Here is an 18,423-nt window from a genome sequence, read left to right as displayed (position 1 = left end):
AGACAACACAAAGAAATAAAAGGCATACAGATTGGTAAGGAAGAAGTTAAACTGTCACTGTTTGCAGACGACATGATATTGTACATAAAAAACCCTAAGGAATTCACTCCAAAACTACGAGATCTAATATCTGAATTCGGCAACATTGCAGGATACAAAATTAATACACAGAAATCTGTGGCATTCATATACACTAATTATGAACTGGCAGAGAGAGAAATCAGGAAAACAATTCCATTCACAGTTGCATCAAAAAGAATAAAATACCTAGGAATAAACCTAACCAAGGAAGTGAAAGAGCTATACTCTGAAACAAAACACTCATAAATAAAAGAAATTAAAGATACCAATAAATTGAAACACACCCCATGCTCATGGATAGGAAGATTTAACATAGTCAAAATGGCCATCCTGCCTAAAGCAATATACAGATTCAATGCAATCCCTATCAAAATACTATCAGCATTCTTCAACAAACTAGAGAAAATCGTTCTAAAATTCATATGGAACCACAAAAGACCTCAAATAGTCAAAGCAATCCTGAGAAGGAAGAATAAAGCTGGGGGGATTATGCTCCCAACTTCAAGCTCTACAACAAAGCCATAGTAATCAAGACAATTTGGTACTGGAACAAGAACAGAACCATAGACCAACAGAACGGACTAGAGAGCCCTTATATAAACCCAACCATATATGGTCAATTAATATATGATAAAGGAGCCATGGACATACAATGGGGATATGACGGCCTCTTCAACAGCTGGTGTTGGCAGAACTGGACAGCTACATGCAAGAGAATGAAACTGGATTATTGTTTAACCCCATACACAAAAGTAAACTCGCAATGGATCAAAGACCTGAATGTAATTCATGAAACCATAAAACTCTTAGAAGACAAACAGGCAAAAATCTCCTGAATATAAGCATGAGCAACTTCTTCCTGAATGCAACTCCTCGAGCAAGGGAAACAAAAGCAAAAATGACTCATGGGACTACATCATACTAAAAAGTTTCTGTATGGCAAAGGACACCATCAACAGAACAAAAAGACATCCAACAGTATGGAAGAATATATTTGTAAATGACATATCCGACAAGGGGTTAACATCCAAAATATATAAAGAACTTATATGCCTCAACACCCAAAAAGCAAATAACCTGAATAACAAATGGGCATAGGATATGAAGAGACAGTTCTCCAAAGAAGAAATTCAGATGGATAACAGACAAATGAAAAGGTGCTCCACATCACTAATCATCAGGGAAATGCAAATTAAAACCACAATGAGAGATCACCTTACACCAGTAAGGATGGCCAGCATAGAAAAGACGAAGAACAACAAGTGCTGGTGAGAATGTGGAGAAAAGGAAATGCTCCTACACTGCTGGTGGGAATGTGAACTAGTTCAACTATTGTGGAAAGCAATATGGAGGTTCCTCAAAAAACTAAAAATACAAATACCATTTGACCCGGGAATCCCACTCGGTGGAATTTACCCAAAGAATACAACTTCTCAGGTTCAAAAAGACATAAGCACCCCTATGTTTACTGCAGCACTTCTTATAATATATGCCAACATATAGAAGCAACCTAAGTGTCCATCAGTAGATGAATGGATAAAGAACATGTGGTACATATACAATGGAATATTATTCAGCCATAAGAAAGAAACAGATTCGAGTGGATTAAAGATGGTGGCATGAGAGGAGAGACAGAGGCTTCCTCTTAAAACTGAATACAATTAGAAAATATAGTTGGCGCAACTAATCTTGAGAGAGCAACAGGAAAGAGGATGGCGCCAGACTGCATACACCTGGAGAAAAGGGCACACCTCACTGAACGGGATAACGTACCAAAGCTGTGGCCTGGCAGGACCCGAGCCCTTCCCCAACCCCAGCTCACCGGCGGGAGGAAGAGAAACTGAGCAGGGAGGGTGTGGAAGGCCTGGGACTGCTGAATACCTAGCTCCGGAGATCTGCGCTGGGAGCACAAACCTATATTTCATGGTGCTTCCATCATACTCTTCTGATTAAGGGGTTGGAAAGCTGGGACAGGTGGAGTTCCTGGGGAGACTGGGATTCCGGTCGCATGTGGAAAGCAGGGATCCATATCCGGCTGCTCTGGGACAAAAGCTTATACATGTGTGTTCAGCCCACTGGTTCAGGCAGTGGAGACGGGCACAGCAGCCAGGAGGCGGGGAAGAGCTCTTTCCTCCCCCCAGGCACCAATACTGCTCCACTGCGACTCCCAACATTGCTTCAGGGGCTGAGCAGCTCCAGAATAGAGCTTCTGGACATAGAGGGCGCCATATAGAGAAATATGAAATGCCAAAGGAACCTGGTCCAGAGTAAAATTGATACAACTCCCGAGAAAGACTGAAATGACATGGACCTTGTGACTCTACCTGAAAGGGAGTTCAAAATAAAAATCATCAACATGCTAATGGAGGTAAGAAAAGACACCCAAGAACTCAGGAATGAATTCAGGTCGGAGATCCAATCGTTAAAAGCAGATTGGATATGGTAGAGGAGACAATAAATGAAATAGAAACTAGAGAAGAGGAATACAAGGAAGCTGAGGCAAAGAGAGAAAAAAGGATCTCTAAGAATGAAAGAATATTGAGAGAACTGTGTGACCAATCCAAGTGGAACAATATTCGCATTATAGGGATACCAGAAGAAGAAGAAGAGAGAGAAAGGGATAGAAAGTGTCTTTGAGGAGGTAGTTGCTGAAAACTTCCCCAATCTGAGAAAGGAGATAGTCTCTCCGGCCATGGAGATCCACACATCACCCAACACAAGGGACCCAAGGAAGACAACACCAAGACACATAGTAATTAAAATGGGAAAGATCAAGGATAAGGACAGACTGTTAAAAGCAGCCAGAGGCAGAAATAAGATCACATACAAAGGAAAGCCCATCAGGCTAACATCAGACGTCTCAGCAGAAACCTTACAGGCCAGAAGGGAGTGGCATGAGGTATTTAATGCCATGAAGCAGAAGGGCTTGGAACCAAGATTACTTTATCCAGTGAGATTATCATTTAAATTTGAAGGAGGGATTAAACAATTTCCAGATAAGCAAAAGCTGAGAGAATTTACTTCCCACAAACCACCATCTCTACAGTCTATTTTGGAGGGACTGCTATAGATGGAAGTGTTCCATATGGTTGAATAGCTGTCACCAGACATAATAAAACCACAGTAAAGAAAGTAGAACAGCTAATTACTAAGCAAATGCAAAATTAAATTAACTATCACCAAAGTCAATCAAGGGATAGATGATACCTAATATATAAAGAATGGAGGATGAAGAAAAAGGAGGAGAGACAGAAAAGAACCTTTAGATTGTGTTTGTAACAGCATACTAAGTGAGTTAACTTAGACTCTTAGATAGTAAGGAGATTAACCTTGAACCTTTGGTAACCATGAATCTAAAGCCTGCAATGGCAATAAGTACATACCTATCGATAATCACCCTAAATGTAAATGGACTGAATGCACCAATCAAAAGACATAGTCACTGAATGGATAAAAAAACAAGACCCATCTATATGCTGCTTACAAGAGACTCACCTCAAACCCAAAGACATGCACAGACTAAAAGTCAAGGGATGGAAAAAATATTCCATGCAAACAACAGGGAGAAAAAAGCAGGCGTTGCAGTACTAGTCTCAGACAAAATAGACTTGAAAACAAAGAAAGTAACAAGAGATAAAGAAGGACATTACATAATGATAAAGGGCTCAGTCCAACAAGAGGATATAACCATTATAAATATATATACAACCAACACAGGAGCACCAGCATATGTGAAACAAATACTAACAGAACTAAAGGAGGAAACAGAATGCAAAGCATTCATTTTAGGAGACTTCAACACTCTACTCACTCCAAAGGACAGATCCACCAGACAGAAAATAAGTAAGAACAAAGAGGCTCTGAACAACACACTAGAACAGATGGACCTAATAGACATCTATAGAACTCTACATCCAAAAGCAACAGGATACACATTCTTCTCAAGTGCACATGGAACATTCTCCAGAACTTACCACATATTAGGCCACAAAAAGAGCCTCAGTAAATTCAAAATTCAGTTTGCTAATATTTTCTTGAGTATTTTTGCATCTACGTTCATGAGGGATATTGGTCGGTAGTTTTCTTTTTTGGTGGTTTCTTTTCAGACCACAAAGGTATAAAACTAGAAATAAATTATACAAAGAAAGCAAAAAGGCTCACAAACACATGGAGGCTTAACAACATGCTCCTAAATAATCTATGGATCAACGATCAAATTAAAATAGAGATCAAACAATATATGGAAACAAATGACAACAACAACACAAAGCCCTAACTTCTGTGGGACGCAGCAAAAGTAGTCTTAAGAGGAAAGTATATAGCAATCCAGGCATATTTAAAGAAGGAAGAACAAACCCAAATGAATACTCTAAAGTCACAATTATCGAAATTGGAAAAAGAAGAACAAATGAGGCCTAAAGTCAGCAGAAGGAGGGACATAATAAAGATCAGAGAAGAAATAAATAAAATTGAGAAGAAAAGAACAATAGAAAAAAATCAATGAAACCAAGAGCTGGTTCTTTTAGAAAATAAAATAGATAAGCCTCTAGCCAGACTTATTAAGAGAAAAAGAGAATCAACACACATCAAAAGAATCAGAAATGAGAAAGGAAACATCATGATGGACCCCACAGAAATACAAAGAATTATTAGAGAATACTATGAAAATCTGTATGCTAACAAGCTGGAAAACCTAGAAGAAATGGACAACTTCCTAGAAAAATACAACCTTCCAATACTGACCAAGGAAGAAACACAAAATCTAAACAAACCAATTACCAGCAAAGAAATTGAAGCGGTAATAAAAAAACTACCAAAGAACAAAACCCATGGGCCAGATGGATTTACCTCGGAACTTTATCAGACATACAGAGAAGATATAATACCCATTCTCCTTAAAGTTTTCCAAAAAATAGAAGAGGAGGGAATACTCCCAAACTCATTCTATGAAGCCAACATCACCCTAATACCAAAACCAGGCAAAGAAACCACCAAAAAAGAAAACTACAGACCAATATCCCTCATGAACGTAGATGCAAAAATACTCAACAAAATATTAGCAAACCGAATTCAAAAATACATCAAAAGGATCATACACCATGACCAAGTGGGATTCATCCCAGGGATGCAAGGATGGTACAACGTTCGAAAATTCATCAACATCATCCACCACATCAACAAAAAGAAGGACAAAAACCACATGACCATCTCCATAGATGCTGAAAAAGCATTTGACAAAATTCAACATCCATTCATGATAAAAACTCTCAATAAAATGGGTATAGAGGGCAAGTACCTCAACATAATAAAGGCCACATATTATAAACCCACAGCCAACATTATAATGAACAGCAAGAAGCTGAAAGCTTTTCCTCTGAGATTGGGAACAAGACAGGGATGCCCACTCTCCCCACTGTTATTCAACGTAGTACTGGAGGTCCTAGCCACGGCAATTAGACAAAACAAAGAAATACAAGGAATCCAAATTGGTAAAAAAGAAGTTAAACTGTCACTATTTGCAGATGACATGATATTGTACATAAAAAACCCTAAAGACTCCACTCCAAAACTACTAGAACTGATATTGGAATACAGCAAAGTAGCAGGATACAAAATTAACACACAGAAATCTGTGGCTTTCCTATACACTAACAATGAACTAATAGAAAGAGAAATCAGGAAAACATTCCATTCACAATAGCATCAAGAAGAATAAAATACCTAGGAATAAACCTAACCAAGGAAGTGAAAGACCTACACCCTGAAAACTACAAGACACTCTTAAGAGAAATTAGAGAGGACACTAACAAATGGAAACTCATCCCATGCTCCTGGCTAAGAAGAATTAATATCGTCAAAATGGCCATCCTGCCCAAAGCAATATACAGATTTGATGCAATTCCTATCAAATTACCAACAGCATTCTTCAATGAACTAGAACAAATAGTTCAAAAATTCATATGGAACCACCAAAGACTCCAAATAGCCAAAGCAATCCTGAGGAGGAAGAATAAAGTGGGGGGGATCTCGCTCCCCAACTTCAAGCTCTACTACAAAGCCACAGTAATCAAGACAATTTGGTACTGGCACAAGAACAGAGCCACAGACCAGTGGAACAGAATAGAGACTCTAGACATTAACCCAAACATATATGGTCAATTAATATGCGATAAAGGAGCCATGGACATAAAATGGGGAAATGACAGTCTCTTCAACAGATGGTGCTGGCAAAACTGGACAGCTACATGTAAGAGAATGAAACTGGATCACTGTCTAACCCCCATACACAAAAGTGAATTCAAAATGGATCAAAGACCTGAATATAAGTCATGAAACCATAAAACTCTTAGAAAAAAACATAGGCAAAAATCTCTTGGACATAAACATGAGCGACTTCTTCATGAACATATCTCCCAGGGGCAAGGGAAACAAAAGCAAAAATGAACAAGTGGGACTATATCAAGCTGAAAAGCTTCTGTACAGCAAAGGACACCATCAATAGAATAGGTACCCTACAGTATGGGAGAATATATTCATTAATGACAGATCCAATAAAGGGTTGACATCCAAAATATATAAAGAGCTCACACACTTCAACAAACAAAAAGCAAATAATCTAATTAAAAAATGGGCAGAGGAGCTGAGCAGTTCTCCAAAGAAGAAATTCAGATGGCCAACAGACACATGAAAAGATGCTCCACATCACTAGTCATCAGAGAAATGCAAATTAAAACCACAATGAGATATCACCACACACCAATAAGGATAGCCACCATCCAAAAGACAAACAACAACAAATGTTGGCGAGGTTGCGGAGAAAGGGGAACCCTCCTACACTGCTGGTGGGAATGTAAATTAGTTCAACCATTGTGGAAAGCAGTATGGAGGTTCCTCAAAATGATCAAAATAGAAATACCATTTGACCCAGGAATTCCACTTCTAGGAATTTACCCTAAGAATGCAGCAGCCCAGTTTGAAAAAGACAGATGCACCCCTATGTTTATTGCAGCACTATTTACAGTAGCCAAGAAATGGAAGCAACCTAAGTGTCCATCAGTAGATGAATGGATAAAGAAGAGGTGGTACATATACACAATTGAATATTATTCAGCCAAAAGAAGAAGACAAATCCTATCATTTGCAACAACATGGATGGAGCTGGAGGACATTATGCTCAGTGAAATAACCCAGGTGGAGAAAGACAAGTGCCAAATGATTCCCTCATGTGTGGAGTGTAACAATGAAGCAAAATGGAAGGAACAAAACAGCAGCAGACTCAGACTCCAAGAAGAAAGTAGTGGTTACCAAAGGGGAGGGGTGTGGGAGGGTGGGTGGGGAGGAAGGCAGAAGGGGATTGAGGGGTATTATGTTTAGTACACATGCGTGGGGGATCACGAGAAGAGTGTAGCAAAGAGAAGCAAATAGTGAATCTGTGGCATCTTACTACACTGATGGACAGTGACTGCATTGGGGTATAGGTGGGGACTTGACAATATGGGTAAATGTAGTAACCACATTGTTTTTTCATGTGAAACCTTCACAAGAGTGTACATCAATAATACCTTAATAACAAATTAAATAAAACATTCCAAAGAGAAACATCTCTAAATCCAGAACATAGAAATCTTTTGCTTTCCATCTTAATTTGGAAATCCTCTCTGTAATATAACAAAGCAAAATAAGAATAATATAGCTGGATGGGTGGTCAACCTACAAGGTCACTTAAGTTGCAACCCAATTCCTTGAGGAATTAAAAGCAACTGTCCTTATAAATATTTGCAAAACCAGAAATGCACCTCCAGAAAAAGTTTAGAGTATACCTATTCTACTTATCAATCCCAAAAGTTACCCTACTTATCTCAAAAGGCTTGTTAAGTTTTCTACAAATTCTGGCCTTAAGGAACAAAAGTCGTTGGAGGACTTGCATTCTTCTCCTGTGCCTGAGATGTAAATGTTCTACAGGTCTCCTCAATGAACATTTATCTTAGGCCATCTCTTTGATATACAAACTTCAGGAAGTTAATTCTTATCAGAAGAAAAACAAAGCTGGGAAAGGTTATTTGGAACTTGGGCAAATGAAAAATCTTAAGGGTCTTCTCTACAAATATTAATAAAAAGCTTTAGCATCTGAGCAGGTAAACCTTAACTAATACCATATGCTAGAAAACAATCTAGATCCATTTTGTTTATAACTAGTGAATTTCGTATCACTATACCTGATTCATGGCTAAAATTTAAGAACAGAAGCTATGAGGTCTCTGTTTATTACATCAGTCTATAAGTTTATGTCTGTGTGTGGTTGTGGGTAAAACTGTAATATTTCCAGAATATCTCGCCTGGCTTTAGTGCATTTGCATATCAATGGGCGTTCCTTGTGGGGTGGAGAAAACTTTATTTCCATATCAGTGGGTAATTACCTGGACAACAAAGGGCTTATCTGAACCTGAGAGGTTAGGAGGAGTGCTGGTTTTGCTTCTGCAGGAGCAGGAAAGAGAGACGGACTGGACTGCAGTTTGTAAGCAATAAATGGGTTTTAAACTTTATTTCTTCCTTTGGTTTTGGTGTTAGAAGTATTTTGTCCTGGGATTTCCTTTCCCCAGAGTTAGAGTGGTATTTTCTACATCCAGATGATATTGCCAAAACTAATTTATAAAAGAGCTCTATTTAATTGACTTAAAGAAAACCAAGCAGTTACATGAATGAAATATTAATAAAATTCTAAAAAAATATAATAGAAATCCACCCAAATGCTTTTCAGGTTCATGTACTCTGGGAAAATATCAGTATTAATTTGTTGGTTGGTTTAACTAAAAAAGACATGCCTTCAGTTATCAGCATTAAATATATTACAACATGCAACTTTCATTCTACCTGGGTTCTAGTTAAATATGCTTTGTTATCTCTTCAATAAACTTTGTCAACAAGAAAAATAATAGGATAATGGCTGACATGGTCTACCATGAAAGTTTTCGTGTGTGGTCTAAACACAATTGTTGCAAGCAAGTTGTTAGAAAAAGCATAAAACCTAAATGTGATTTACTCCCACCAGGAGGTTTAAACGTTTTAATAGTAAGGTATTAACAAAGGGCCACGTGGTAAAAAATATGTCAGGAAGTTGCCCAGACTGAGAGCGGGGGTGGGAGTTGGGAAATTGAAAAGGAACGGGCTGTACCTATTTGGGAAAAGAATTAAGATAAATGTAGGGGAAAGCCTAATATGGATGAAAGAATTAAGATAAATGTAGGTGAAAGCCTAATATGGATATAACTTGCTTAGGCGACTTCTGGGAAAGAACTTAACCCTGTAGTACTCAGCCAACGAGAATCGAGGGGAGGGACTTGCATGCTAGGGAATAAATTACTTGTGCCAACTGCCGCAGGTGCGCCTGCTTATCAGACACGTGATCTTGCAAGATCTCCATTAAAGCCTAGCTCTGGGTTCTCTGTCTCCACGTTCAGTTATTGAGTTTGGACCAGTGAGCGTGTTATTTCTCACAAAGTGAATGAGACAGATGTGAGATTAGCATTTGTAAGTGAACTTTTCAGCAATAATTATATTTTATGGTATGTCTACTTAAACAGTTTCTCCAAATCTTTTTGGTAACTTGAAACCTTAAGAGTTTTGCTAAATTAAATGATGGATAGTCACTGACTATACAGATCATTTCAAAATAAAACACTGAAACATTAATTACTGAATCTGGGTTTATCAATTTTTTGGCTTCTTATTACAAAGAAACTAAAGATATTTGGGTCTATCAGTAAACATGTTTTATACCACACTGAAAAATTTACTATGGGAAAGCATGTTTCTAAGAAACATAAAATGTATTTATGTATATGCCAAGTCACAGAATTTGGTTTTCTCTCTGTTAAGAGGACAAAGTTTTCCTAGACTATTGGTCTGCTCTTGGTAAAAGAGCGGAGGTTGTTTTCCTTCTTTTTTTTGGTCAACTGTGTACTTTCTGTATATTCCAGTAAAGTCTTTATAACTGTCATTCAGTTTGGTTAAATGATAACTAAGTATAGTTTCATAGTGGCCTAAGATACTTTTTGACCAAATGTTTTAAAATCTTGGTATTTTTGACAAACTTCCCTAAAACCAAACTTTAAATGAAGTCTTTTTTACCTAGAAGTAGCTTTGGGATTTTTCCAGGGGCCCCCCTGGAAAAAAAAACTACAAAAGATTTGTTCTCTCTCCTTATAAGAGAGCTATTACACACTATAGCCTTATTTGATATATTATGTTATAAGGGAAGCATTACCAAATATGTGATGCTGGACCTTTTAAGGCTTTGATAAAAAGTCATATTGATAGTCAAGATATTGTAACAGCTTGGTAGGGTGATAGCTGGAACCTAGAATTATGTATATAAATGTTCTACCACTGTGTTGTACACTTGAAACTCATGTAATGTAATACTGTGTGTCAACTACCCTTCAATAAAAAATAATTATTAAAATAAAATTAAATAAAAAAAAAAAAAAAAAAAAAGTCATATTGAGACAGATTTACATGGACTCAGATATGACCAGGTTTAAGGGTCATTGGAAAAATTGGCCTGGTACCTTGTTCACAGGCTTCCTAGCAGCCTTACCTAGTGAGTAAGAAAGGTCACTTCCTGTCAGGCTCAGGAACCTCAGGATATTTTGGAGGATTTCAAGAAGAGAGAAATTGACCCAAACTATAGGTAGTGCAGTAAAAACCTAAGGGCGAGTCTTTGGCTTGGCTTCCAGGCTTCAGAGAAGAGTTCAATCTGCGACTCCTTATAAAAAATTTCAGCAAAGCCCTCTTAAAAAGAACTTATTTGGTCAATCACTATTCTTGCTGCACTTACATAAATAATCATGCCAAATTTAATGTAAACCATTTTTTTTATTGTGACTATCTTAAAAATGGAGGAGAGTTTTAGGGAGAGAAAAATTATGTTTGTACTTTTGTAGATATTAGATTCCAGTCTAATTAACTGTCTTTTAGGTTTTGTTACATACATGTAAACTAGACTAGAACCTGAATTCTTACAATTTCCTCAAATATCTGTGTGACTCTGTAAGTTAATGTTTCCAATTTTCTCCAACCCTTCTGATTTGGGATCACTAGGAACAAAGGCTACCCTTGAATTTCCTTGGAAGGGACTGTACCAGTTCTCACCCACTATCCAGATTGCAGCCAGTTTCAGGGACTTGAACCTTGGGTCCACAGCTCCCAATTAAAAAGGGCTCCATCAGACTCTCAGAGTTAACACACAAGCTAGAGGCATCAAAGTCAAAGTGACTAGGAAGAGAAGTAGCTGACATTGAAGTAGACTGCTTCTATCCAGGTAGAATGGATGCAGATATCATATTTTAACTAAACATGAAACCAAACTCTTTTTCTTTACTCTGGCATTGGCCTGGAGAGGTAACAGTACTGTCTGTGTCTCCTAGGCTATCACTAAGCAGTACAGGGGTGAGGGGGGCGGGGGTTGGGATGTTGGGTAACTTTTCAGACTGCTGGATTTGGTCATTAAAGACTGCTATCTGTCCATGATGCTAGAGACCCCGTGGTCCTCCCTGTGACCAACTCCTTATCTATTCCCAATCAAACCCCCACTTAGGAGTCCCTTAGAGTCCAACTTTTACAGCCAGAACATCCAATGCTTTGTCTTTGCCTTTCTCAAATTATAATTACACTCACCCAATTAGACACAAGTATTTACACACATCATAGTACACCTGCACCTCTATGTCCTTGTGATTACCTAAATCAGTCTGCCCTCAATCACAAAAGGTATCACAGTGGTGAGAAGAGCTGAGTCAGAGGCGGTCATGTTCCCTCTGCCTGGACTCTTTCTAACTGCGATTCAACTATGTGAAAGATGGGTGGGCATATGAGATCAAGAGCCAAATGAGGAGGACAAGGACATGATCAAGAACCTGCCCAGCTGGATGCACCAGCGGCTGACCAGCAGACCAATGGGAGGAGCCAGCAATTGAGCCAGGATGTCACACCTGACCAGGGAAAAGAACATGGAGCACCTGTGGTTCACAGTGAAGGGCAACCACTGGATTAAACACAGTCAAGCTGAAACCATGCAGACTGTTCTTATGTTGGACATTTGACTGTTAGCGTTCTATCAACTTTTCTGGAAAATAGCATTCTGGAAAAAAAAAGAAAGGATGCCACCAGCAGTACTCATCTTTACAAGGCTAAAGTTATTCAGGGTAAAGGACAGCCCTTGATTACCTTTTAGCTGAACAAGGAGGTGTGTGTGCTGTAGCCAGCACCACCTGCTGTACCTGGACCAATCTGGGGAAGCTGAAACTCAGTTACATGAAATCACTGAACGAACCACTGGGCTCAAAAAGTGACTGTTTCCATGGGGTTTTTATTTGACTTACTTGATTTTGATTGGTTGGGTCTTGGGGACCATGGCTCCAAAGTACAGTCCAGAAGTTAGGAATTATAACTTTCATAGTAATTTCAGTAGTTGCCCTGGTGTGTTGCATTCTCTCAAATGCTTTAAATGCATGTTTGTATCCTAACCACCAAGCAAATGATCTCCCTGAGACTGGAATGTCAGAAAAGAAATACAGAGAGAATGACTGACTTAAAAAATGTGAACCTGAGCTTGTGAACTGTGAATACCAGAGACTCAGCAAAAAATGTCATGATCTGTGATAACCACACAGAGGATCAGTAAACACAGCGAGAGCTTCAAGCTGGCAGCTGGAAGTGTCAGTAACGCTGTAAATCTTAATCACCTCTCTCAGGTAAGCAGAGAGCCTGAATTGTTAAAATAAAGACAAACAGTCCCAAAATGGAGTCACTTGTGCTAAGCCCACGTCACCAAAGTGAGACCTAATACCTAACTTAGAGTTTCAGCCTCTTCCAGGAATGCAACCTTAAACCACTCACTCCTGAGCCATGTGGTCAGCACTGGTGGGGTCATCTGCCTGACAGACCCCGGCCATCCCCTAAAGGAAGTGTCCTTGCCTGAAGCAATGTAGTCTTTACTAGTAACTGCCTTGTCCCACCCCCTTTGCCTACAAAATTCTTGTGTTATATATAGCTTACAGCTCTTCAGAGAAATAGAATTTGCCAGATGCGAAGCTGCCCAATTCATGAGTCATTGAATAAGGCCAGTAAGATCTTTACAATACTCAGCTGAATTGTTTTTTTACCACATTGACATGCCACTAGACCAGACACCTGTCCTCCCAGGGACACTAAGACAGTGCCCCGAGGTTGCCTTGTGGGGAGGACTTTCCTTGCACTCTGGACAAGTGGCGGAGTCGAGGAGAAGGGCATGAAGGGCCTGAGCCCCACCCCACCTCCCAAGAGGCCAGCTTTTTCTCAGGAAGGGTTAGCAGTTAAGAATGGATCTTTCAGCATTTCTTCACTAGGAGGGCTTCATAGCAAGGTCAGAACTCTAGGGGCACCCAGACTTCTGCTCCGCCCTGTGCCCCCACACTAGCAGGGGCTCTGGTGCCCAGGCTTCTGTGGGGCTTGTTCAGGGCCAGCCTGCCAGAAGAGCAGTGCTGTGGGCGGCAGCGGAGGCAGGGCAGCAAGAGGGCGTGCGCTGTGAGTGCAGGAAGCTAAGCCTGCGGCAGGAGCTCCTGGGGCTGCAGGAAGCTCTTCCACGTTCTCGGGCTGGCTGGGCAGATGAGGCATCCTCCATGTCTCACTGCCCCCAGGGGACTGGATAAGATTCCAGGCCTATTCACAGGTCTTGGTGCCACCACTTGTGGAACGAGAGCCCCTCCAACAGACGGGCCTAGTCACAGGAAGGCCGGGAGAAACAGAGCCCTGCCAAGTCACATGAAGGTCGCATGCTGCAGAACTTCCAGGGCCGCAGAGGGAGGAGTCAGGAGAGAGAAGAGGAAAGCAGCACTTGCTGCAGCCTCTCGAACAGAGAGGCTCTGTGAGCTCGGCCATGGCAGCCAATGGCTCACCAGGTGGGCTGATGGCACAGGAAGTGGGCTCCTGCCCCTCTGCTCCGCTGACAGGGTAGGAGGCCCACACAGGAGCTGACCCCGGGGTCAGTCACCAAGAGTCCGACAAGTCACTTGTGCTAAGCCCACATCACCAAACAGACCCAGCAGAAACTCACCATATGAAGAGCATTTTAAAGGCTCTAGAGCAAGTCTGAAGAGCAGACCTGATCACCCCACATAGGACTGCTTCAGGGCAACAGCTTGTCAGGAAACCAATCCCTGTGACCCCCAAGCCTGGCTTCTGGACAGGCCTGGCTCAGCTGCCATGCTGAGTAGCTGTGGCCAACACCCCGCCAATCTGGGTTCTGCTTTCCTCAACCAGGGTACAGGAGTCTGATCAATCCAATCTACTCGGGACCAGAAAGCAGGCTTTGGAAAGTGACAGCAGCTAGTCAGATGTCATGAGGGTCAGTGAGAGAGTGACATGACAGTGTTAGGATGCAGAGCTGGGGGGCCCCAAGGGAACCGACACCAGTGGAAACCCATCCCCATGGTGGCAAAGAGCATGCAGAAAGCAAAGCCCCAGAGACGTCATCTACCCGAGGCCACTGGATGAGAGCAAGTCAAAGCCAAGCAAGTGTGCTGAATGTTAATTCTTTGGTCTGCTGCAAAATCGGGGCATGGCCATCTGCTCAGAGCCTCCAGGACGTGCAGCCTGCCTGCTGGCCAGAGCAAAGCCTGGCCTCCTAAATCTCTGCTAAGTCCCTTCACTTATTTACATACTTCATTGCTTAAAGGACAGCCTTCCCAGTGAAGGGCTCTCTGCTCTACCAAGCTGCTCCCATGAGGACTCACTGTTTCTGAGCCCCCTCCTCTACATGTACACGGGGCTGGTAATCCAGCACCTCTTGGGGTTACTGCTGAAACAGGACGACAGCCAAGTTCTTAGAGGGCACCTCCCAGGCATCAGGCCAGCTTCCCTCTCCCTCTTCCTTGCAATTTCTCTCTTTTCAAGACTTTTAACTCTAGGTGCTTTTTCCTTATTCTAGAAGTTGATTCATAGGTCCTTTCCACCTGGGATATTTAGGAGAAAGGGTGGGTGTTAATAAGAAAAGGGAGCAGGAAAGAAAGGTGCCCTGCTCCTGGCTGGCCCTCTGAGAGGGAAGCCTATCGTCCCCTTGGTTTGTCCCCACAGCCTGCCCCAACTCTGAGCTTTACTGTGGCTTTGGTGGGGGCTGGGAGGACACTCTGTGAACACTTCTGGACCTTAGGTCAGAACCTCTTTGTTGGAAAGCAAACTTCTTTGGGAATCTAATATAAACTGGATTCTCTTTTCTCAGAAAAATGTACGAACAGACTTCCAAATCATTTAGAAGGGTTCACAGACCTCCAGCAGCCTTACCCGTGGACCTGGGTGGGGGGACCTGTCAGAAGGGGGCACTCAGGCAGCTCTGGCCCAGGAACACAGACAGAATGAGGCTCTTTCCCCAGCTCTTCTCAGGCAGAGCCCTCCTCTCTTCAGACCATAGTCGAGTTCTACGCATTGGCCCCTGGCCCTTGCCGCAGGGCCTCTCCTCAGGAGCTGGCTCTCTCAGCCTCCCCATTTCATATCTCAGCCAAGCTTGGACAAAGAGTGATGCTATGGGCACTTGGCATCTTCAGAGCTACCTCGGCTACTCTGGGACTTCCTGTGGGCGTGAGTGCTTGAGGGAAGAGCCTGTATTTTCCACCCCTCTGCCCTGGGCATGGCCATCTACCCCCACAACTCCACCCGTGCCTGGGACTGCAAGGGCAAGGAGAGCTTCTGCCACCATCTGCACCTCTGGGATCTTCCTGCCTCCATGGTCACCTCAGAGAATAGAAACAGGCCCGGAAGGAAAAGATCCGGCCACACAAGGCCCAGGTGGCTGAGAACCCACCTGATGGCTCTTAAGGTCTCAGCACCAGGAAGCACCCATAGGAAGCAGCTGGCCCCTGGCCCAGCCTCTGGGTGCCCAAGAGATCCCACATTTTTAGCTGCCAGGGGCTAAGCTCTGGGAACAGAGTCCAGGGCCAAGAGGGAAAGGTTCCCCATGTGCGCTGAATGGAACAGGAGAGCAAGCATGCTCCCAAAGGGAGGCCAAGGAGAACACATATGTGTGTGGGAAGGGAATGCGTGTGTGAGGGGGCATGAAAAGTATAAAAGGATTAACAGAATATGTGTGTACGTGAGTACACATGTATGGAAATGTGAACATATATGCAAGAGACTGTGTAAAGGTGGGGAGTGTATGTGTGTATACGTGTGTGTATACATGGAGGGCTCAGCCCCCAGCACCCTCCTTACCTCCGCTCGTTGCCAAACAGACGGGCCACCTCTTCCCTGCCAGGGCTGCGGGCCCGAGTCCTACGCTCCAGCCGCCTTTTCTCCGCCTGGAAGGCTTCTCGGTGGCTGATCCTGATGGCCTTAGGGACGTCGGCCAGGGTGGCATACTGCCTGCTGGCTTTAAAGGCAAAGGTGCGCCCCAGTCTCTCTGCTCCCCGCCCCCCAGAGCTGCCAGAGTCCATGTGGGCGGGGGGCTGGCTGGTCACATCCAGGGAGCTGAGGTAGCTGCTGCAGACCATTCGGCGGGGGGCTTGAGGACCTGGGGAAGGAAGGGGATGACCAAGCTCCTGGGAGGGCGGTTCAGGGCCACTGTACCTGTTGTTGGGGGTGCTGGGGCTGGGAGGGGAGAGCGGTGGGGGCAGCTGCTGCTCCTCAGCCTTCAAGTCCTGTTTGGTCTTCTCCAGGGAGAAGTAGCCGCTCTCCACCCGGACTTTGCGGCCATAGTCCATGCGGTCGCTGCTCATGGTGCTCTCCTCTGGAAGAGAGAACACAGCAGGAGACACGCTCAGCCTGCCGCCACCTTTGGTTTCTGAGGATTTCTTTAAAAGACCCCAATGGGCCATCTCTACCTTCCATCTCCAAATGCCTACATGCTCGCCCAAGGGCAGAACCACAGGACAGGAATGAATTGCCCTTTCCCCACCTGTGCCCCATCCATTCCTCCCCTATCCTGGCTGTCTCCCTGCCAGACTGTCAGAGGCAACCTGAACTTTTGGTCTGGAGGCTGGTTCGGGAGAGCAGGGTCCCCACTGAGAAAGGCAGTACCAACTACTTACCACACATCAAGGAGGAGGCAAATTGGCCAACCAGTCATTCAGAGGTTTGTGCATTGTGGTGGGGGAAGGGCAAAGGGCTTTTGCAGAATGAGGGGTGAGTGGGGTTCAATGTGGGTGGGAATGTGCTGCTAAGGACTGAGGCGACTTCCACCCCAGCTTGTGCAAAATGCGTATTGGCCTGATGAGCTGGGTCAGCCCCAACTGTCCACTCATCTTTTATGATATGGACAAAATACAAATGGGAAAAGTCAGCCATGCTCTGCAGAGCCCTCCAGGGTCTGGGTGAGGGGGGCAGAGAAAGAGACCTCTGCACTGCTTCTGCTGAGGCAACCCCAAGGTGCTCAGAGGTGACAGCACAGTGATGCCCACAATCTGTCCCCAGCACCCCAGGGGCCCTGGCACAGCAGGATGCCAACCTAACCACTGCTTTCGGGACAAGCGGCTTCCAGAACTGACTAGCCTACAAACACAAAGCAGCCTGGGGACAGGAACAAGAGAACTTCTTCCTGCACACTGGCCTCGTTACAAAGCTTCTGATTCCCACAACACCTGCTCGGAGCTGAGAGAGCAGGTATAAAAGAGAAAGCCTCCATTACAGACGGGATTTAAGAGGTACAGGACAAGGCCAATTCCAGAGCCCGAGATCCCAGCCCCACACCAGGCCAGGCCCTGCCAGGGCTGATGGTCATGGAAGGTGAGGGAGCCTGAGGCTCAGGGCTCACGACAGGGCTCTGCAGGCTGATTCCCTGGTGCCAGCTCTGTCAGGATGGAGACCTGTTCCAGCGCTGCAGGATGGGGCACCAGGACAGGTGGGTGTGAGGGCCAGCCTGGACACCACTTACCATCTTTGCTTTCCAGCCCAAGCTCCCTCAAGGCACTGGCAGCAGGAGGCTGGTTCTGGCTGGGACTCTGAGAGGGACTCAGGCTGCTCCCATCTGGCTGGTCCTTGCCCCGCATTTCTTCCTGCCAGAGTGTCGACTTGGTGGTGGGGACTTTCTCAGCACTGGGGATGCTGCTGCTCACGGTGACAGCCATCTTGGCTGGCCCTGGCTCCTGGGGGAGACAGCAGTCTCTGTGAGGACACAGGAGCACACAACCGAGCTGGCGCACAGGTCCGGGCTGCCTAAGTACTCCTGGGTGCCTGGATACAGATGCCAGGGGCCTGGAATCCCCAGAAGGGAAGGCTCAGAACAGAGATGTCCTGAGCAGGGTGGAATTCCTTATGGACATCATTATGGCCTTTTCTCCTCTGCAGCCCCAGAAGTGCCTGGTTCCACTGCCTGAG

At 43.8% G+C, this 18,423-nt stretch overlaps 1 protein-coding gene across 13 annotated transcripts in view; it reads right to left on the bottom strand.

Annotated features, from left to right (window-relative positions):
- MPRIP (myosin phosphatase Rho interacting protein) overlaps positions 1-18,423 on the bottom strand; it is a 171,480-nt gene that overhangs the window by 48,881 nt on the left and 104,176 nt on the right. For 6 of the 13 annotated variants that reach the window (XM_036894043.2, XM_036894042.2, XM_036894044.2 and 3 more), the window contains 2 exons: positions 17,981-18,191; positions 16,324-16,837 (listed from right to left, as the gene is read on the bottom strand). In XM_036894043.2, the coding sequence (XP_036749938.2) occupies positions 16,324-16,837; positions 17,981-18,191 (725 nt within the window). Of the gene's footprint in view, positions 1-16,323; positions 16,838-17,980; positions 18,192-18,423 lie in introns of those variants that run through there. The other 7 variants (XM_036894046.2, XM_036894045.2, XM_036894048.2 and 4 more) reach the window with 4 other exon arrangements.

Source organism: Manis pentadactyla, chromosome 4, assembly GCF_030020395.1.
Source record: "Manis pentadactyla isolate mManPen7 chromosome 4, mManPen7.hap1, whole genome shotgun sequence".
NCBI lineage: Eukaryota > Metazoa > Chordata > Mammalia > Pholidota > Manidae > Manis > Manis pentadactyla.
This window is presented reverse-complemented; position numbering and strand designations above follow the sequence as displayed.